The 23556-nt window shown below is 43.6% G+C and overlaps 1 protein-coding gene across 1 annotated transcript; it reads left to right on the top strand.

The window, feature by feature from the left end:
- Window positions 1–3822: 3822 nt before the first annotated feature.
- LOC146185883 (uncharacterized) lies at window positions 3823–19858 on the top strand. Its single transcript, XM_084607940.1, has 5 exons — window positions 3823–4078; window positions 6591–6661; window positions 7901–8167; window positions 14449–14685; window positions 17909–19858. Exons 1-5 carry the CDS (start codon window positions 3823–3825, stop codon window positions 19856–19858), a joined length of 2781 nt encoding a protein of 926 aa, XP_084464066.1.
- The last annotated feature ends 3698 nt before the right edge of the window (window positions 19859–23556 follow it).

The raw sequence follows: 23556 nt of genomic DNA, 5'->3' as shown, positions 1-23556 counted from the left end.
CACCCTCTGATTTCTATCTCTCACTGCGTGCCCTGTAATGCGGAAAGAAAGAGAAAATTCGATTGCTACGTTTCACCTCGGATCATTCTCTGGGTAGACAATTCTCCTTCAATTGTCCCTGTCTTACAGGCGCACAGCAGGTTTTTCTGAGAGTTCATAAATGAAGTGTAAAGACGAAAAGTAATTTGCTACTTCAAGAAGAGCACCATTTTCTTCACTTAATCCCTGAACGCTCAAATACTCAAGAACCGTGAGAACATTGATAAACATGAGGTAAATACATCCCGGTGCTTCATCATCATCATCAGCAGCAGCAGCAGCAGCAGCAGCAGCCTGATTATACCCACTGCAGGGCGAAGGCCTCTCCCATATTTCTCCACTCAACCCGGTTCTGTGCTAGCTGCATCCACTTGACCCCTGGGAACTTCTTAATCTCATCCGCCCACCTAACTTTCTGCCGCCCCCTGCTACGCTTTCCTTCCCTTGGAATCCAGTTTGTTACCCTCAGCGACCATCGGTTATCCTCTCTTCGCACTACATGTCCTGCCCATGTCCATTTCTTCTTCTTAATTTCTACTAGAATGTCGGTAACTTGAGTTATTTCTCTGACCCACTCAGCACGCTTTCTGTCTCTTAATGTTACCCCTACAATTTTTCGTTCCATAGCCCTCTGGGTTGTCTTCAACTTAAGTAGAACTCTGTTAGTTAGCCTCCACGTTTCAGCCCCATAGTTGAGTACAGGCAAGATGCAACTGTTGTATACTTTCCTCTTGAGCGATACCGGTAAACTGCTAGTCATAATCTGCGAGTGCTTGCCAAGTGCTTAATGAGTTTTAAATTTTCATGAAGCAAACTGAACAAAGTATGCGACAAAGATTGAAAGAAAGTTGTTAGGTACCCAGACCTGACAACTTGCTTTCAATCTTTGTCGCATACGCCTATTAATTCCTAAGGAAGAAAACAAAATGTTGTGCACTGTTGACCTTAAACAAAAACATAAAGAAAGCCTTTAAGGTCTAAATGGCAGTGAATTCTGCCGCTCAAATTATCGTCAACGCACCTCATTCTGGACGGTTTTAAAACGTATTCAGGCGCATGCAATCAATGCTGCTTTAAATGGCACTAAAGCTTGTTCGTAAAGAAACCTTCGGGTCCTAGATCATATCAGGGCCCCCTTTTATCTTTCCGTCGCAAATTGTTGAAGCTCTGCCCTAACGTTATTAATTTCTTCAACATAAGCACCCTGGCTAACCCTCTCTAACTTATGTAGCTCAATTAGAGTGCGCCCAAGCTCACGAAGGTGGTTCCTCTTCAGGGACGCGATTCTTTCAGAGGCTTCAATTTCCAAGTTTTTGGTCTCCTGTTTAAACAAGTCCCATTTTTTTTTTAAACTTGCAGATCATGGCGTGACCATATGCCTTTCAAACAAGTAGGTATAGCACGCTTAAAAATTTCATCTGAGAGCAGACAGTTATTCATATTTCACAGCTCCCACCGAGGGTGAAGCATGTGCCGACTGTACCTTCCTACCTGAAGAGACACCATACAGTGGTCACTGAAGAAGATGGGCCGCACCCAGTAACCAAACACATTTGCTAACATGTCTTCAGAAACATAAATTCTGTCAAGGCGGGCATTAGAAGAAAAATGAAATTAATACTGTCGCCTTTTTATTTATTTATTTATTTATTTATTTATTTATTTATTTATTTATTTATTTATTTATTTATTTATTTATTTATTTATTTATTTATTTATTTATTTATTTATTTATTTATTTATTTATTTATTTATTTATTTATTTATTTATTTATTTATTTATTTATTTATTTATTTATTTATTTATTTATTTATTTATTTGCAATACCCTGCAGCGCCCGTAAGGGTATTGATGAGGCCAGTGGATTAACAACGAAAACAAATACATATCTGACGCGCTCGCAGAGGTAAGAATTTCAATAATTACGCATAAATAAAACAATAAATAAGACATGCATGCGCTAGGCAGCAGCGCAATAATCCTGTCAGGATGTAATAATAGCTTAAGTGGTACGAAAATTTGAGCTATCGTTACAAAGCTTTTCACGACGCACTATCTTCTGTTCTGTGCGTCCCTGCCCCTACCTTTCATTTTGCCACAAGTTTTACTTGATCTTACTTTTTCTGCTCTACAATATGAGAGTTCGATAAAATAAGAACTAATCCGCAATTTTTATTGATCCTGTGGCGCAGTGGATTGGCGTCGGCGTCGTGCTTTGTAATGCACAAGGCAATGGTTCGAATTTGCATTTCACTGATATTTTTGTTCTTTTCTAACGAAGCACAAGTAGCCCACAAATCACCTTTTACCACTTGGGATGGGTTCTTGTATTAAGTTGCATTCTAAACCTCTCTTGAGCAGATGTCACTGTAGAACCCACTTGCTTTAAATCAGCTTTCTTATATATTTAATTAGACCTTAAACAACAAAGTCAAGAAAAATGGTTCGCTACATTTCTTGAGATATGTGTTACCTTTTAGGCTGCATTCTGGGCACGTTTAGGAGAAAAAAATTGACGCTTTATGAGCGTTGAGGCGACCAGAGAAACGATGCCGAAAGTTAATGCAAAATTGCGCTTCGGCGAATGTCGGGAGGGGTGTTCCATCTAAGACTGCCAGAAAATTAAAAAAAATAATAAAGAAGGGCTTTATGTTCTAAAGGAAGGCTTTCTTAAGTGCGGCACTGTAAGCTGTGTTGCGCATCAGAATGCAGCTAGTATGTGTTAGCTAGCGTGACTTTATTCATTCGTTTGTTGCAGATTAATTTTCATCGCCTCAGTATCATTATCGGAGAGGAGAAATTTTTTGAACTACATCTTAAATGCTCAAAATAGTGACACTTTTGTGGTAATTAATATGTAGCTGTTACAGTTACACTGTTCATTGTTTTTAGAGGTTTCTAGCTTAAAGCACTGTCTATATCAGTCGTCACACTTCTGAAAAGCGATTGCTGTTACTGCGACAGCATTATTAATTTGGGCCAAACAAACTGTGTGACCAATTTGTGCACCTGGCCACGCCTACGACCAAGCTTCACCGAACGAACTCGGGGCTCAACTTCTTACTTCGCTGCAAACCATGTGCCTGAAATAATCCGGATTGGGGACGTTTCCCGGAAGTGTTTCCCGGCCGACAAAGACGCACACTATGTCAGTCGAGGGCCAACTCCGCAATGACTGTAGACCAGTCACGTGTGCATTTTATTCAGACATGTGGTGGCGCCCCCATGTGACCAATAAACGTCACAGTGCCTATCGGAAATAATTAAAGGGTAGATTTGCGGAGGTACGCATATTACTAAAGTGAGACAGTTCCAAAGAAATTATACGGAGTCCGACTGCTACAACAGCGAGAATTTCGTGTTCCGCTGTGGTTCTGCGCCCTGTTGAACCAACCTGCTTCCTTAGTTATTCCCTAAACGGGACCAGCTAGTTTCCCTTAAGTGGCTTCCAACTAGAGTCTTATGGTTCTCATCCAGTCGTAAACGGACTACTTCCCACCCACTTGGACTCAATCTAGAACAAGTTGATTTCTAACTTTATCCGGTTAAGGTCATATAGGATCAATGTATGTCACAATAATTTCCAATTGGACATTTTCACCTGAGCTCTTCACCATCATCATTTTCCCTTCCTTCGTCTTCTCTTGGCTTTTTACTTTCTTCTACACGTGCGAACTCCTCGCGTGAGCACGTGTCGTCACAAGAAGAAAGAAGCTCGTTTCAGGCGCCCCTGTCCCCATAAGCGCAGGCACTTATTCTTGGTAGAGAACTGCTTGCCCTTGATGGAGCCTGCCAAACGTCGCACTAGTAGTAGCGCGACAAGCAAGAAGGAACCCAAGACCAGAAGGAGCTCGCGGATCCAGCACGCCGCTGCGGGGTCGAAGGACAAGGCAGTGGCCGATCCTTCAGGGGCTCCACCCTCCCCAGCGGAGCCTCATGCTTCAGTGGAGCCTGCTTATGTGTACCCGCAAGCGCGTGTTCCGTCGGTGGCGCCCGGCCAGCCAGTTGTCCCTAACTCAACGCATGAGTGTGAACAGGGTGAGTTCTCGTTTTAGATATTTGCACTAGTCTTGAGATGGTCCGCATCCTGTTAGGCAATACCTTAAACGGAAATTCGACAGAGCCGAGGGATGTGGCTTTTCATGACCAATATACATGAACTTTTGACGAATGGAGGAAGCAGAAAAGTAGCTACTGTGAATTTAAAAAAAAAAATAAAAAAAAAACTCCTTCGCAGCTTTTGTCATGCACCGTGGAGAGGAAATCACAGCAGTAGTTTTTCCACGGTCTTAGTTTGACTAAACCATCCTGGTCATTTCGAATCGTCGTCATCACTACATCACATCACCTAAAAAAATGGCCCACATTCGCGCCATCATGCTCTCATGGCTGCATCAGTTTCATTACCTGCTTCCGGATTCGTATACATATACGTCTACTGTTAACCTATAAACTCTTATGCATCATTCAAATATGCTATGTTGCGTCGTTCAGATCCGCGACAGCTCGGCGTGAGATTCCAGTCAGTCCCCTTCAACTCTCTGGTGGATACCGATGGCAATAACAGATGAGGACCTCTTCGGACCCCTTGAGTTTTCGGTTACAACGCAAACGCCGACAGTGAACGCCGTAAACGAGCCAAGTAATCGACTCCGGGCCCAACTAACGCTGCGAAAAAAATGCTAAGCGCGGCTACTTGGTGCTATGTATCCTTGACAGCTGGGACGAATCTATGCTGAGTTTTCAAAACATGACCTGGGTGAGATATCCCAACTCCTATAAGAATGGTGCTGCGAAATCAGCCTTTAGATTAACATTCCAAGACTCGCTTTTCTGCGCAGAAATCGATTTTAATCACTACATTTCCACTTTTGTTCATCTGTCCGCCCATTCGTACCCACCACGAAGGAAATTTTTACCTCAACTGGGCCTTACAATTTTATAAACAGGTTAAATACGTTCGGATTCACGCCAGACTTCTCAGAGATGTCCCTGTAAGCAAAGGGAAGAAATTGGATTAAAAAGAAGTTTGGATAGTTGGCGTGGGGTGGGAATCGAAGTCAAAACCATCGGGCTCGAAGTCCCACACCGCACTCTGGAAATTACAACTACTTGAGGTTTTTTAAGCTGTGCCGACATCACACAGTACATTGGAGTATTGCTTTTCGTGTTCATCTAAGAGCGATCACTGCAGTCCGGATTGAACCTGCGTCTTTGACTTCAGCACTGGAGTCTTATAACCACTGAGCCGCCACGGCAGAGCCGTAGGGATTTCAATACCAAAGGTTATGAAAAATGTAAAACTTACAACTGCATTTTTTTTTAGGGCTTGGTAGACTGATTATAGTAAAACTATTAAGGCGAAAGCCCTTATTGGTTCATAAGTGGAGTGACTTCGGTGTGTACCCACGAGACCTGCGCAGGATGTAACCATGGTAGTAAGAAATTATGAAAAAGAAGTGAATCGTATCCACGTCAGGACTCCAATTACCATCATTCCGTTCCCCAGCCGAATTCTTAAACCACTACTTTACGTCGACTTCTTAGAACGAGTCCATAAGGTAGCCAGGTTTATCATGAGGAAATGCGCTCCATACTCAAACATCACAAATATTAAATCATCCCTACATTTAAGCTCACTTGACAAGAGAAGACTTGTCTACCTGTCGTGTCACTTTCACAGGCTTTACAACAATTCGTTTCCATTCAAATAATCTCATATCAAACAAGCCCGGCGCATCTTTCCCCATTTAGACCACTGCTTTAAAGTGCAACCCAGTGCTTACACCAAACTTATGCGCCATTCACCTATGTTCTTGCACATTTACCATCGGAATAAAGTACCAGCAGAAATCGTTTCTGAAAAAGTTACGATGGTTTTGTTGCCAAACTGAAGACGATTTTGTTACCAAACTCCACGCTGATTCATAATAGACCATTAGAATTGTATTCTTTTATACTTTGTAACCAGCATTGTGGTACTCCCTATCATGATTGGCAATTTACGAATATTCAACAGAAAAGCGTATAAAATATATATTTGCCGCTACTCACTTACAGGTCTGAAATATGGAAGACATTGAAAGGGGAACAACCTAAACTGAACAAAACACAGCAAGTTATAGAAAGGAAAATGAGTGAGGTAAAGTGTAACACCTGGGGTAATGAGGAGTGCTCAGTTATTATTAGAACAAATGCGAGTTAACTGCATTTCAGTTGAAAGGAAGGACTAACCAGCTGACACAGGTAAAGCAACTTATAAGGAAGAGAAGATAGTCGATGTTCCCTTAGGGTAAAAGATTGCGTTCCCAGATAAGGAAAGCGTAGAAGTGGTTGCAGAAATACACAGGTGCGGATAAGATTAAACACTCTGCGAGGACAATGTGCAAGTAGCTTACACAGGGTAGGAATAGTATAAAGGATAGGAGAGCTATTTATCCAGCAGTGGATGTTGTTAATCTAATGGTGACGTTTACCTTTTCTAGGGTTTAATAATACTGAACCTCCTACTTTTTATGATCCCAGCAGCCATTTATTTACTCTTTCGCAGCCCCAAGCTCCTCAAAAGAAGTTCCGGGTCGAGCAGGATCAATTTCTGCGCAGGGAAAAGCTTCACGAAAGGTAAGCTGCCAGCATAACATTTCGGGGATGAACAACAGCACAACTAGGTTGTGAACGATCCGTTTGACGAGAGGCGAGGCGAACGTGTACAGTTGTCCAAAACCACGTGTAATACATTTAACGTTACAAGCTGTAGGAAGGGTGGACATGTGTCCTTCGTACAAAGTGTGATTGAGAAAACACGTCTTGTAATTGAGCCCCTTTGTCGTTGTATGTTGCCACCTCTGAGGCAAAGAAACCGAATACGCCTTTGTAACATGACTTCAGCCAATGAACTGCAGGAACAATATGAATGCACAGCGCGTTCCCGCCTAATGTGCAGGTCGTTGTAATCTCTGAGATTCGATAACACTATTGTTTTCAGAAAATAGTTTTATTAGACAGTTCAATATAGTTGAACCGAATAATCTTACAAAATTGCGATAGAAAATATTCAGACTCCGTTTTCAAGTTTCACTTTAGAGTGTGCGTACAAGTAAACGACATTTCTAAGAAGATAATGATTTTACCTTTTTTTAAACCTACCTTCAAAATAGTGTTGCCATAGCTGAGATATTGGAAGCGGCGTTGCAGTATGCGATAATTCACATTCAAATTTTTCTCTCACAGTTTATTGTCTTCGGACGTACACCAATTTATTGGGCGTTTAAATTAAGACTCCCAATGCAATGTGTTTTCTCCTAATTCTTCCTCTTCGGTCTCGCATTTGTACGTGTAGGCGAAAAGACAAAGATCTAAAATTTCAGAGACCGATGAGCAGCGTGATTTCTTTCCTCTGCATGCACAGGTATCACGTAGACATTTTCAATCGCGGACAATGTGCGGAACTTCATTTATTTCAATCTTCGCGACTGGCTGGCGACCAGTTTTGACATTCCCAACGCCTGCAAGAAAACCAACGTCGAATGGCGTGAAATCGAAAACAAAACAAAAAAAAAAAGATCAGGTGTTCTCTATCGCTGTCACACACGTTAACTGACAGGCCGCTTGCCAGCATGAGGTGAAGGCGTTAGCACACTTTCCTATCTTACGTCCGAGATTTTTGAGACCGCGGCGGCGAGTATGACGTCAATAGCAGGACTTAGCTGGCGCTGACCAAGACTTGAACGGATTCAAACTGGGGATATAATTAATCACGCTGTGCTCTCAAGTTATCGGCTTTCAGAGCGAAAGCGTTCCGTACACAAAAACACAGTGTCAATGTGCTCTCTGTGCTCTTCGTTTTGTCACTCGGCCCAGCGTTCCGATGCAGCAGAAAAGGCACCGACCGGCACAACGGAGCACGGCGCGTGGTCGCAGGCGCCTGCGTCAGTAAGGAGCCGTACCCTGCCAACACAGTCCACCACTAGCCTGGCACATCCGTCGAGGAGCTTCGCTTTCAGCACCGCCGTACAACCACGGAGCACCACTGGTCCGTGCGCGCCATGTGCTGCTCACGAAACAACAGTCCCCGATCAGGACGAAAAAGAGAAGCTCCTTCAGGATCGTGTCGAGCCCATCGCCACGGTAAGTGTCATCCTTACACCTATGGAACTGAAAAATGTGTCGCATCCACAGCGACAAGTGTTAAGGAGGGTTCTGCGCTAGAAACAATGTCACTGTCAGCGGAAATCAAATCGGTGTATCATAGGGCTTTATTTGGGGACATTGCACCTTTTTTTTTTAATTTTATGCAGTACCAATCACCTCCAAATTTTGTTATACCGACCCTTTAAATGGTGACCTGCTTTATGGCCGAAGTGTGTTTCATATAGTGTGAAGCTCCTTTGTCTGTTTCTTGTTTCTCCGTGTTCATTTGTGTTCAGTCTTGCCCATTCCTGTAACTGATTGATTGATTGATTGATTGATTGATTGATTGATTGATTGGTTGATTGATTGATTGATTGATTGATTGATTGATTGATTGATTGATTGATTGATTGATTGATTGATTGATTGATTGATTGATTGATTGATTGATTGATTGATTGACTGATTGATTGATTGATTGATTGATTGATTGATTGATTGATTGATTGATTGAGTTAGAGGAAGTGGAAGAGCGGTAACTGTCTCATTTGTTTTCTGTGGACACCTGAACCGCCCCGTAAGGGAAGGGAGGAAGTGAAAGTGGAAAGGGAGAAAGCGGAGCCGTAGTGGAGGGCTACGGAGAATTTCGACCACCTGGGGATCTTTAACGTGCGCTGACATCGTACAGCACACGGACGCCTCTTCGTTTCGCCTCCAGTAGTCGGGCGTCTTACCACTGCACCACCCCGGCGGGAAACCATTCCTGTAACAGCCTCTAAAGGACGCTAACAATATAAATATATAAATAAACTAATTAACGCCTGATGACTCATTAAATCCTTTAGAGGCGTAAATGGCAGAACCGCAGCAAAGGCTTCAGGGCGCTTGCGAGGCTTATCATTCCTGTGATTCCGCATTTTACACTGTATCAATGATTTATTAGTCAGTTAGCCACATGGTTTCAATTACCACGGCCCACACTGGCATGGCCTCTGCATGTTACTATTATTATTTCATTGCTGGTTTTTCGAAACAGAACATACGCTGAGTGCGTTTGAGTGTGACGAACGCAACGACACACTTTACTCGTGTTTCCCACTTGGTGTATTTTATTTTCTTTCCATGCACTTACTCTTATCGTGGCAATGAGTGCTTTGTGAATGTGACAACAAAAGCCATGTAAGAAGATGTTTAAGTTATTGTGCATACGCTGTCCCTTACGCCTTTTATTTGCACATTATCGTGAGCAGAAACATGAACAGGGAACGGGCTCTTTAGTGAGTACAAGGTGTTTGCGGTACGCCCGCACTGAAAATAGAAGGAAAAGATTTTTCTGAAGCACACTCGAAGGAAAGTGTTCACACGATTTTGCCCGAAGCATTCAGTGACTTACGCCATTCGGTTTGCGGGGACAAAATTTTCAGGACGGTTCTAGTGTGACCATGAAAAAGAGCTCATGGAGAGAGACGAGCAGCGTTGATCACACTCTCTCAGCACCGCCGCTAAGCTATAGAAATTTCGGATTTGGTTGTTAAAGAGCTCGCAGCGGTCCGTACCGCGGGTCAGGCCAGCCTTCGCCCAATAAAATAAAGTTTCTTGCTTTAGGGAAGCCGAGATATGTGAACAGCAGTGACATTGGAAGCCCATTTCCACGAGAGAAGCGAGAAAAATGCTACCAAAGTATCATCATTTATCTTCCTTAAGGACGTATGCAGGCGTTATGCGGCGCCGTAGATTAATGGATTAAATAAATAAACGCAGCGAACACGGCGACAGAAATTCATGATATCCGCGCCGTGGGGGTGCAGTGGTTAGGGCGCTCGACTACTGTGCTCAAGAATGCGGGATCGAATCCCTTTTTTCACCTTTTATTATTCCTCTCAGAATATGACGAAAAAAATGTAAAAGAAAGAGAGAGGGAGCCCGGACCAGCAAAGCTTTGCCAGGCTTAATCCAATTTAATATAAAAGAAAAGGAGCTAAACGCCCAAAATAAAAAAAATATATTTTAAATGAAAAAAAAACATAGACATAAAAATGTAAAAAATGTACATTAAAGATACAAAAGGAAACAAAGATCACATCTGCCTAGTTACAATAGATAGATATATGAAATGGAAAAAGGATAAAGAAAGAAAGAAAAAACGAAAGAAAAGCACAAAAAGATAAAGAAGTCCAGGAAAGAAGGAAGCAGAGAAGAAAATGTCCGTGGGTAGCCAGAAACTGCAAAAGAAGAGAGAACAGAAATATAAAAATTGTGCATTAAGGATTAGCCAATTCGCAAAAAATATAACTTTAAAGTGAATATGCGAAACACACTTCAGCCTAGAAAAAATAAATATATGTATATAAAGCGGTTACCAAAGTCTGCAATGAAATGAGAAAAAATAGTAATGAAAAACTTCGCGAATACGAAACTAATGGAGGCACAAAGAAACACAAAACAGCACGCATAAAATCCTTGACAGCTTGAGAAGACGTCCATTACTATGAAATTATAGAATAAAATTCTGTCCGAATCGGTTGGGAGAAAGCTGTAAATTACGTACACACAAAAAAGAAAAAAAAACTGAATTCTGAAATCTGAAAATATAATATACTGGTCTATGGAAGATAATTAAGGTAACATGAAAATGGAAAATGCGGATAAATGTATACATAAAAATTGGCCACAAAGAGGTGAACAGAGAAAAGAAAAGTAATAGTAAGTACATTAGTAATTACCAAATGGCTGATTTAAAAGGAAAAGAAAACAGAAAAGAAAAAGACAGAAGAAAAATGTTATACAATACAGCTGATATCAGAAAATAGTCCAGTGCTGCATAAGAAAGAGGAAGACAGCAGATGCGCTGTAAAGGGCATGCCCATTAAGAGCCTTTGTCGACCTCTTGGGCCCAAACCTTGGTGAAGAAAGGTGCGTGGTGTCGGTATGACTCTGCCACAATAAGGAAAATCCGACAGGCGGGAGTGACTCAGACCTCCACAACGTATTCATGTATTGCTCAGGCAAGTGAACACAGTGCCTCATAAGAGCATAGCCGTTCGGCATAAGGGGCTGAAAGCTCCACGCCATAGTGTTGCACCTAAAGGCGAGCATAGCGGGCATGCCCAAAGCACTCATGCTCAACAAAGGAGCACGGAGCCCTCCCCTGAGCAGAGCGTGGTAGGGGGTCTTCAGAACCCTCCGGCGAGACCCTCGCCCCTCCCACAGTCGGACTCAAGCACAGGATCAACGGGTCTCCGCTGGTGCTGGTGAACAACAGAAGCAGAAAATAGGCTGCAGCAAATATGCCAGCCACGTCGTGGATAATGTCCAGACAGCTTGTCAGACGAAGCAAACAGAGAAGTTGCAGAACACATTCTGCTAGGAACCGAAGGATGGATACAGATAAAAATAACAGAAGACAAACAACCTTAGAACAAACACCAAACTTATATACATAAACTGCATTTTCCAACAAAAGAGTTCTTAATTATTCAAATGATAAATGGAAGAACAAAATTAAGGGTGTAATGCAAATTACAAACAAAACTATTAACATGAACAGAGTATTCCTAAGATAGCGAAGAATGTTCACAAAACCTCAAAAAAAAAAAGAGGGAGGGGGGAGGGAGTGGGAGGTGCGGAGAGGTAGAAAATCAGCGTGTATAATTGGGAATAGTGTTGCTTATTTGATGCACCATTTGGATCAGAACTGCACAAGCAGCGGGATTTCTGAGAAGAGAGGGGTAATTACGCGGTGTAATTTCCGACGAACTCAGTGTCTTTAAACGAGACATAAAAGGAGCTGTAATGGAGCAATCTTGGAAATAGTGATGGACGTCTTCACATAATAGCCCACATGAACAAAGAGAAGACGATGATAGGCCAATTTTTTTTAAATAAAAAGGAAATCTACCATGCCCAGTAATTAAAGTTATGAGAGGTTTTCGTGGTGGACAAATGATAGGAATACTGAGAGTATCTGGGATCCAATTGAATAATTCTGTGCCTCCATTATTTTCTCGCCAATAAATGCTCCATAAAACAAGGGATGAATGATGTAAACGTGAACATACGCAGCGTCGCGACAGAGTAGACGCATGTACCTGGCCGTACTGGCCGGCACTTCCAGCAGCCAAATCTGCTAATTCATTTCCATAAATACCAGAGTGGCCCCGGATATGAAACAGAAAAAATGAAGCGAAAGAAGACAAACGACAAAGATCTTTCTTAATAGCAATTATTTTTGGATTAATCTAATCCCGGCCGCGGCAGCCACTTTTCGATGGAGGCGAAAAGCAAGGCGTCTGTGTGCTGTGCGATGTCAGTGCACGTTAAACAACCCCAGGCGGCTGAAATTTCCGGAGCCTTCCACTGAAGCATCTCTCATGGCCTGAGTAGCTTTGAGACGTTAAACCCCATAAAATAAATAGATAACCATGATATATGAATGCACTATAAGTTGTCTTACTTGATGCGAGAAATATGTGAGCTCCATGCGACTTCTTGTTTTCTTAACGGTATTTTGGCATATCATCATGTATGAATACATTTTGGGACCAATCACATTTAATCAGTCTATTATAACAGGTCCTGCAAACACACAAATGAATACACTTCACTCTAATAAGCTAAGATTAGGCGGACGCTAATGAGTAATTATTCGCCTTACCAAGTGAGCTGATACCGAGAGTCCTCTGCAATCATGTTTTTTTTTTCTTTTTTAAGCCACGAATGAGAATGATTTCTTGGGCATGCTCGACGGTGTATCGCGAATGTGTGCTGTTCTCGGTACCACACGTGCCATATACTTCAGAAGAAAAAAATTGTCACAAATTTGTGGAGCTGCAATGCATAACAGCCGATTATGGGCAAGTTTTTTTCGCACTAATCATAATAGCCTACCAGATGACGCTACCTTAATTAGCAGAATTTGCAGGCATGCCCTTTCCCTCACGATGCTATCCCATTTCCATCTTCCGACGCCCACGCGATAATATTATAAATCAGACAGGCTTCAGTCACACTTCTAATGCCAAACTAAGATCTGAAATGCTACCCGAATGAGCCGTATTCTTAACCAGCACCGCCTCAAATCCCCTCTTTGATCCCAACCGCTGGCGGCTGCTTTTCGATGGAGGCGAAACGAAGCGTCTGTGTGCTGTGCGATATCAGTGCACGTGTGGCTGGTCTGGGCCCTGAGGGGGCTGGGATACGTAGGTCAGCGCAGCTTGCGTCGGGGGCTGCCCTGCCACCGAAATTTTCTCTGTTGTGGGCCGTCATTGCACCCGCCGCCGCTTGGGTGGTGGACGGCGGCTGTTGTGGCGCGCGTCTTTCTCTCCCTCTTCTTTTTCTTCCCTTCTCTACTTTCTCTCTTCTGCCCGCACGGGGCGGCGCAGGTGGCTCAGCTGCAGAGCCAGTGACGGGCCCGTGCATTTTCTTTTCTTTCTTCCTACAGCCACAACAACGATAACAACGTTAAAAATCCCCAGGTAGTCGAAATAATTCCGGAGCCCTCCACTACGGCTCCTGTTTCTCTCTTTCCGCTTTCACTCTAATCTTCCTTCCTTCCCTTTGGCGCGGTTCAGGTGTCCACAGAACAAGTGTGACAGGTACTGCGCCTTTCCTTTCTTGCGAATCAATTATTATTATTATTCGCCGGAATGCAAGTTGAAATGGTCTTTGAGACTGTTTCGTTATGAAAACATTATAAAATCGGAGTCCTGGTGCAGTTTCCTGCATTGACGAGCGGGCGGAAGAACAAGTGTGCATTTACGTATACGAAAGCGCACGTATGGAAGGGGAAATAAAAAGAAGTGTCCTGTGATGCACTCCACAGATCAAAAACTGGACAGGTTTTTTCCAACCGCAAGTGCACATATCACTGAAAAATCGTGTCAGCGTGCTTGAAGCCAAACTCATCAAGTTTTGCTCGGACCTTATAGATGTCTTCTGTTTCCACAACTTCAGGTTCGTCTTCATCCAGACAAAACTACTCCGCGTTAAATTCAGCCACCTGCCTCGAGTACGAGAGAATTACACGTATGACAGGAGTTTGATAACTATCTCAGCATATGGCAATTAGCGAAATCTCTGTGCACTTAATATTACCCTCTCTGTATCAACCCTTCGTGAAAGGCTGATATTAACCGTATAATTACTTCATACCTAATTTCCACAGTTTGCTCAAGTGTAAACCGATTAATTGACTGGCATCCTCATTTTGCCTATTTTATCGCTAGTGATACTTTTCGCCATTGTGACATGGGCCTACTCGCTCCTCACGACTTTTTCAGGAGAACACTGACGTGAAAAGAAGGGCGCTTGCCTTTGACCGGGACAAAACCAGCAGCACTACAACGTCTGTCCTGCCCGTTCAGCGACGCCCGGAGAACCCAGGCATCGTTGAAAGACTGCTCACGGCTACGGGATTCGGTACTCAGGCCAAGACACCTACATTTACTATAAGCTTTGACAGAAGCGCCCGGTCCTTTATCAAGCAATCATCGATCCAACGCAGCCATTTCGAGCCCGTGAGTTCATTATCAAAGTTGTTGCCTGAACGATCAGCCGTTTGGAATGCATTCGTGCCCCATTTATACAACCCCCATTGATATGGACGACACGAGTTAATTTATCTGAGCATCAAACTTCTTTCTAACGCACTTTCCGGACAATAGACAGGTAGAAGCCATTAAAACGGATGTATTTGTCGCCTTAAAGACGTTCTGCACAAGACCATGTCGCCGTTTTAATAAAATAATCACGTGCATGTCGTTGTCAGATAGCATGTGCCTGTAAAATGGCCGAGCACTCATTGCCCAGTGGATTCCGTCAATTCGCGGGAAGGCATGAGATGGCAGCATTGGCAGAAGCTGCGAACTCGCTCATCTTTCTTGAGATGGTGTAGGGTGAGATGAGAATATGGGGTAGGCAGCGAACGCGATGGTTAGATGGCATCCTTGAGGCGCTGCAGATGAAGTTATGTGATGTTAGGAAAATAGTGAGAGACCGGAAAGCGTGGCGTGGTATGGTCCATAGGGTCACGAAGAGTCGGACACGACTGAACGACTGAACTGAACTGAATTGAGATGAGAATCTACCTCCTGGATCTTTGGATTTCCAGTCAGACACTGTACATCTAGGCCACGTAAGCACACAAGTACACGGGCTTGAGTTACAATGGACTGTGCGAGAAGATAGAGGTGCAGATCAAGGAATCAGTGACTTGGTGAGCGGCAAGGTGCATGTACGCGAAAAATGATACGTAAGAGGAGCCGCAGGCAGGAGTCAATATAACACTGTCGTGTCCCCTTACATGTGAAGCTCACGTGTCCTCTAAAAATTTTGGTTTGGTTTGGTTTATGGGGTTTAACTTCCCAAAGCGACTCCGGCTATGTACGAGAGACGCCGTAGTCGAGGGCTTCGGAAATTTCGACTGCCTAGGGTTCTTTAACGTGCACCGACATCGCACAGCACACGGGCACCTTGCTTTTCGTCACCAGGGAAAAGCGGCCGCCGAGGCCGAGATTCAATTCCGCATTCTTGGGCCCTGTAGTCGAGCGCTCTAACCACTGCGCCACCCCAGCGGTACTCTAAATGTTTTCATAGCTTTAATATGGACAGTGATAAGAACAAAATCTCGACAGCTTAGCCGCGCTTCCTTTCTTATGGTTTGTATTCAAATGCAGGAGACTAGGGAAAGCATTCTTGCGTGTATATATATATAAAACGAATAATGGTATCGCACTTGGCGCTGTTACACAGACACACACACACGCACTCACACGCACGGATATATATATATATATATATATATATACATATATATATATATATATATATATATATATATATATATATATATATATATATGTATATATATACATATATATATATATATATGTATATATATATATATATATATATATATATATATATGTATATATATATATATATATATATATATATATATATATATATATATATATATATATATATATATATATATACATACGGATAATGGTATCGCACTTGGCGCTGTTACACAGACACACACACACGCACTCACACGCACGGATATATATATATATATATATATATATATATATATATATATATATATATATATATATATATATATATATATCCGTGCGTGTGAGTGCGTGTGTGTGTGTCTGTGTAACAGCGCCAAGTGCGATACCATTATCCGTATGTATATATATATATATATATATATATATATCCGTGTGCGTGCGTGCGTGCGTGCGTGTGCGTGTGTGTGTGTGTGTGTGTGTGTGTGTGTGTGTGTGTGTGTGTGTGTGTGTGTGTGTGTGTGTGTGTGTGTGTGTGTGCGCGTGTGCGTGTGCGTGTGTGTGTGTGTGTGTGTGTGTGTGTGTGTGTGTGTGTGTGTGTGTGTGTGTGTGTGTGTGTGTGTGTGTGTGTGTGTGTGTGTGTGTGTGTGTGTGTGTGTGTGTGTGTGTGTGTGTGTGTGTGTGTGTGTGTGTGTGTGTGTGTGTGTGTGTGTGTGTGTGTGTGTGTGTGTGTGTGTGTGTGTGTGTGTGTGTGTGTGTGTGTGTGTGTAACAGCGCCAAGTGCGATACCATTATTCGTTTTGTAATGTTCGCTATGAAGAACCATCTTTCCGTAGCTAGTGCTGCGTAGTTGTATTCTGTAGCGGCCAACCGACGCTAGCCCAGCGGTTTGTAGAATGCAGACAGTCATACTGCTGAGATACACGTCAGAAGGTTATGCTATGCCATCACGAGTATGTACAGCTATGTACCACTGTGAGAGTTATGTTCCAGTAGACGGTTGAAATCCCGCTGCATAATAAGGAGCATGTCGCTAGAATAGTGCGTTTGCAACTCCAAACAGATTTGCTAACTGCCCACATCTACCCTCAGAAAATAGCCTTAATCGCGGTGGTGCCTATCTTGAAATTTTGTTTTTTTAATTTTACAGCAAGAACCATCATACAAAGAAAACTCTGAACCGTTCCGTTAAAGAAGTCCGTCCAAGGTCACCGATAAGAGCGGCCAGGAAATAAAGATAAGGAAACGGAGATTGGCGGCGATAAAAGGAGAAAACAGGGTACGGATAGGAAACGAAGGAACGGTATCACAAACACAGAGGTAGGTTTAAGAAAAAAAGGCATACGCAGATGCTTTTCTTTCTCGACCCTCGTTATTGGCGTTGCACGAAGCTCTTGGGTCGCCAGACGTTTATTGCCCTCGCTCTCGGAATCGCGCTCTTCGCTTTGTTATCTCTACATGGCCTAAGGAACGCCTCGTCAAGAGGGCGCTCAGTTACGATTTCCTCTGCTGGCAGACAATGAAATAGGGACAAAGGGAAAAATTATGCGGTACACTTAAGCGTCACCCTTGAGAGTATGACACGACAATGTTAGACTCCAGTCCGCGGCTTCCATTGCAGTGCCCCATGCGCGTACATGCGCTGTTATCTACTCGCTGAACCATGAATCCAATAACTTGTGCCTCTGTTATTGCACACATCAAACCTACTACACTGTGTACGTGATCACCCGACATATCTATAAAGCACCGATATAACCAAACTCTAAAAAAAGTGCCCATGTGGCCTGAGACAGGGTGTCTGATTCGAGATTAAAATGTCCCGGTGGGTTCCATTTCCATCTGATAAGGAGCTAACCCCGAGTGGCATCAGTAAAGACGTTGGTGTGTGCAATATTTCCTCACCATGCTCTTTTTCTTCTTTGCGCACCTATCTCTCCAGGCTCAAGAAACTCCCCGAGCTGGTGGTAAAATGATCCTGGCTCTCGTCATGGCACTAACCCTGGCTGGTCTGGTGACCTTGTTGATCCGAATGTACTGGCTTAAATTCATTGCGGTGCATCATGTTTGCAAGACCGAAGCTTGCCGCGCCTACTCCGCGAACCTTCTCGAGTCTATCAATAAGTCGGTCGACCCGTGCCACAGCTTCACGCAGTTCGTTTGCGGCGGCTGGGAACGTGAGCACCTGAGCAGTGTGCGTGAGACCCACTTCTTGGAAATCCTAGACAAACTGCACCAAATCGCACGTTCCATGGACATTCCGGTCAAGGGACAGAACGAAGCTGAACGGACAGCGAAGCTATTTCTGAGCTGCGAAGACGTCTTAAATGGAAGGAGCGACCATCTTCCAACCATTAAGCGAGCGCTGGAAAGCGCCGGTATCGTCTGGCCCCTACAGCCGAGCAAAGCTGACGCCTTGTACACACTCCTGCACAGCTCCTTGGTACTCGGGTGGGGCAGTGTACTCGACTTCGTCATTGTCCGATCTCACAATGAGGATGCGCTCGTAATCAAAGCTGGTCGGGAATTCTTATTCGTCATTGACAAAGCCGGCGGCTTCAAGGCGGAAGCTTCTAAAGTTACCTATTTCGAGCATCTGCAACACCACTTCCAGCGAGAACCTTCCGAACGCAGCCCACGAACAGTCAGCTTTAAAGAGACAGTCAACATCGAAAATGCTTGCATAGGGAGGCTCTCCAAGCCCTATTTTACTCACGGACGTGATAGTGTTCCATCGCAGCTGGAAGATGTAAATGGTACGCGCCTGTCTGTGGACCGCTGGTTGGATACCCTCGCCAGATTGAATATCACTTTCCCCAATGGCATAAATCTGACGACAACCTCCTCCGAATACTTAAGGGTAGTGCTGGAGCTCTGGAAGGAGCTGGGCGAGGGCAGTTTACATTACTTCGTGTCCTGGTGCACTGTGCAGGTAGCTGCCCTGTACGCTAACCAAGATTTGATCTCGAACTTCTACGACAACAGCCCCACGAAGGCAATGGTTTATCATGGAGCCTTCTGTTTAAGTCGTGCCATGTCCCTGTCAACACACACATTCTTTTCGAGCTACAACGTCGACATCCTTCAGAGCGACGCCGCCAAAGACGTACAGACGACCATTTTGTCCGTTCGCGAAGCATTTCGCAAACGACTGTTCGGATGGGCGCACTGTGACCGGGACATCACTGTTGTCTCTAACTGGAGCTCGCTAGATGTGGTGTTTCGAAACTTCGCCCCTTCGAATTCGACGTCGACCCTTGGCGACCTGCCGGACATGTCTGATTCGCTAGTGGACAACTGGCGAAAAATCACGCAGCTGTTTGGTGGCGCCTCGGATGCTTTCGGCATACCCTATGTCGCCTACAGACTTCGTTATTACTTGGTATTACCTGAGGAGCGAGACTTCCAGCTCATGCCTTACGCACTGTCCTTCCCATTGTTCCACGATGACCTCACATTGGCCACCAACTATGGCGGCCTCGGGGCGGTGGTGAGCAGAGCACTGGGCAAGCTCTTCATCGAAGCCTACGAGGCAGCGGGTCCAGTGACGGCCAGGACAGTCGACATGGTGCTCGACTGCGTCCGTGATCTTGCGCGCGCCGGAGAGGAGAGAACCGTCGACTCTGGGGCCGAGGCTTTCGGTATGGGCGCTATTGTGGATGCCTACAAAAGCGTGGCCTCGTATGATTGGCCACTTTTGGGAATGGAGGAGTACAGCGGAACGCAGCTGCTCTTCATCGCGCTGTGTTATCACAAGTGCCGAGGCAGTACGAAAGGGAACCCGGATACGGTGTGCGACGCTCCGTTGAGGTATTTGCCGGAGTTTGCTACGGAATTTCATTGCGATCCGCACGCTTCCATGAGCCCCTTGCAGAGCTGCGGCCAATTTTGAGATTTCTTGGTGCCGGCAGCGACAGCGTTTCTGCTTCAGCCATGGTGACGGTTATGTCGCTTGACGACGCGAGCACCTTTCCAATTACAAGTTGTGCGAACATGAAGAAAACAACGTTGACTCTCGCAGACTCCTTAATATCTCCTCCCCCCCCCCCCCCCAACTGTCCCCCACCCCATGTTGCTATATAACTTTCATCGTGCGTGCTCCCGCAGATCAACGCAGATATACTGATCTTCAGCGTTGTGTCACTGAGCATTACAGGAACATTCGCACCCGAAGCCGATGCTGAAAATTTCGTTCGTTGCGCCATGTTTTGAGGACATGTTTCTTGCAAACAGTGGAGCATGATGTATCATTTTTAGTATCACTATTCACAATGTAGACAATGCAGAGTTCGTTAATATTAAAAACATCGTCCTTGCTTATCATTCGCAAAACACTAGCGCAGCAGCAGACTGCAGATTCTGCATGATGAACTGTTGATTTCGCTTCAAGAACAATTTTACAACTTTTATTACGAATCTGAACATTGTTGGGGGCGTATCTTTGCATTTTTTTTTCCACCGCTGTTTATTGTGAACACTGAACGTACTGTGCACTCTCTCACTTTAAGCAATTCGGCAAGCTACATATTAAAACGTTTACCTTTCTGGAGCTGCGGGCTAACTGCTAACACGCTTATTTGTCTGTACTATAGCTGCGCTACCTCTCCCCCACGATATTTTACCCTTAAAATCGCACCTGACCAGTAGAGAAGGCCCAAGAGCCCAAAACTGCCGACTTAAATCCTGAAAAAGCCCGCCGTTGTCAGGGCTATTGTGCAATATGACTTGTGTGACAGTTATACTGGCGTCAACTCTCGTAAGCTGCGCATGTTACATATAAAGAGCGTTTCTCACCCTTGCGTTGTCCGATATTTATTAGAGTGAGCCAGTAATGAGTTTCGTTCCTCATTTGGGATGACACATTCGTCATAATTTTAGCTACAGCACAAGACAAAGAGTTTTGAGAATGCCAAAAAAGAATTGCTGCTACCTTGAGCCACCGCACATTGCTCTAGAGGGAAACGCTGACCGTGACAACTCTGCATGTAGGCCTAGCATGCGAATTTTCTTACAGTAACGCAACTGACCATAAAGATGTCATTTATTCGGAAACAAAAATATCGCAACAGGCTAACTAATAATGTGCGAAGATCTAAATGTTTCTTCCCTTCGTATTATGTCTCGATAACAGGAAAGGCCTGAAAATGTTTTTGCAGCATGTGAAGGAATTGTGTCTTGAGAGTACAAATGATCACTTGAATTACCTTGTGATCGATAGCTTAAATCACCTGTTCCCAATCGTTTTTGGCAAACAAATTAAAATATTCCTTTACAAGCTTTAGGCTCTGTGTTGTCTTGCTTACAGATTAAAATATACTTTTGTTTTCCATTTATCGGGCAGTGAGGAAGGCTTCAGTGTCACAAGGAACCTAAATTGATGGCTTATAAATAAAGTCATTTAGTTGCGGATTTGTTAGAGCCGTATTTAAGCTGCGTAATATTTCATTTGTTGCTGACTCAAACACTTTTACCGCAAAAAAAAAAAATGAAAAGTGAAAAAGTAACTTATTTTCAAAGGAGGCGATAAGAACCAGCTGACAAATTATCAGCAGATTTCTGTTATTCCTATGTTCTCAAAGGCTCTCGAAAAAGTAATATTATAATTCAAGGGCTCTTTTCTGGGCATCATTTATTAACCAAGTGATAATTCGGATCTCGAAAGAAGTGCAAGAGGTCAGGAAATTAGTTCCACACATGTGGAAGCCAGAAACCTCATATTTCTCACTTTCATCGGCTTTACCAAAAACTTGCAACCTTCTTAATCACAAGATTGAAAACACACTACTCTGTAAACTTATACATCGACTTTCTATTGAACTTTTTCAGTCTTGCTTAAGAATGCATAAGTAGATTGTTACGATCGACGATTACATGTCTGGTCCCGTTTTCATTTAATGAGCTATCCCACAAATTAACCCGATACATCCATTTCACTATAACGTCTATGCAAACGGCATTCCAAGTCCTAAAGCATAAGTTACACTCTCACCGCTGATCACGCAAGATTTTCCATAGCGGTTTGATGAAGTTATTACGGTCGAAATCTTATCCGAGCCATGCATCAACGGTCTAAAGCTAATGGCTTGGCCCCCCAACTATCCGACCTTTTAGTCTAGATATCATTAGCAATGACCTAAGGCTTGAAAATAAAACCATACAAATTGCGGCAAAGATTAAATTTCTAGGCGTCCTTTTCTACTATCGCATAGGATTGTCTGACCACATCCTAAAAGTTGGACTGAATTTTCCCGAAATATAAGCTTGCAATTTACCGCGCATTGCTTCAATCATGCGTAAATTACTGTAACCTCGTTTCGGTACTGCGCCTAGAAAAAAGCTAATTATCATACTCGCCTCCCCCCCCCCCCCCCCCCCAAAAAAAAAAGGCAGTTACTCATCGCATCGCAGGAGCCTGTTACAGTACTCACGGCAGTCTATTTACAGAGCATAGGATTATTTGTATGCATGCTACGAATGTATGTGTATCGCTTATTGCACAGCGTCAAATTTTCGCCGCAATGTGTACAAGACTTTCCGAAATGTCTCGCTCGATTTACGCAGAGAAAAACGCTTCCTCACCACACGCCAACAAGAATGGGACGTTCCTCGAGTGAGGATATCATACGGCAACCAGAGCCTTCGATTCGCCATGCATGTATTAAATTATCGTAGAATAAAGACTCTACCCCTTTCTACAACAACAATGAAAGGTTTTAAATTTTATTTCATTAAAGCAGCTCAGCCGTTCCTTCCTCCAGCCCAGGTAAGCACACATGCTTAAGTATTTGCTTATATTAAGGTCTAACCACGATGCGGTGTACTTTTATGGAGTCATTGGTGACTTACTACTTCCCTAGTTTTCAACCTGAGTTCCCAATTTCTCATTTTTTTATGTTATTATGCCCTGAAATTTTCCTATGAGTGCGCGTATGTTCTATTACAGTTGCTTTTGCGAGCCTCGGCCAACTCCCAAAATGCCCTTCCACCTTTATTCGAAGCCCATTTCCTGTATTTCATTGGAAATAATAAACTTTCATTCAATCATTTATTCATTTGTTCTCGCATCTTCCCATTAGACTTAAATCAACTGGTGTTCCTAACCCAAAATGGGTTAGAGTATTCGGTTTAAGCAAAACAAACCATACAATTATGCCAATTTAATAATTTAATGTTTAAATGGGAAACTTTATTTCTTCAAGGTTATCTCTTCATTTTGCTGTCTAATGAGTACCAGCAACAATCTGTCGCAGCAATTTGAAAGCGGAAGATAAAAACGCTGAGGCAATTGACAGAATCGTTAAACAGTACATCTGTGCATTTCTGTGCATTCCTCCATCTCTATAGACAACCGTCAGGTGCTGACTACAAGGCTGCCCTGCCCTGTAAAGCTTCGTGAGCTAGCGGAGTGCCTTCTGATCGAAGACTGCCGTCTTGGTCTCAGAACATGTTGGACAGTTCCTAACCATGATGTGCTACCTTCAGCTTTAGACCATGCACAAGAATCACGACAAATATGTGGACAAAGTTCTGGACCTTACATTAGTTCATCGGCTCTTAATCATTGCCGTCATTATAAGGAGTAGCAATCGA

Source organism: Amblyomma maculatum, chromosome 6 (assembly GCF_055883805.1).
Source record: "Amblyomma maculatum isolate TAMU_Amacu chromosome 6, ASM5588380v1, whole genome shotgun sequence".
NCBI lineage: Eukaryota > Metazoa > Arthropoda > Arachnida > Ixodida > Ixodidae > Amblyomma > Amblyomma maculatum.
This window is presented reverse-complemented; position numbering and strand designations above follow the sequence as displayed.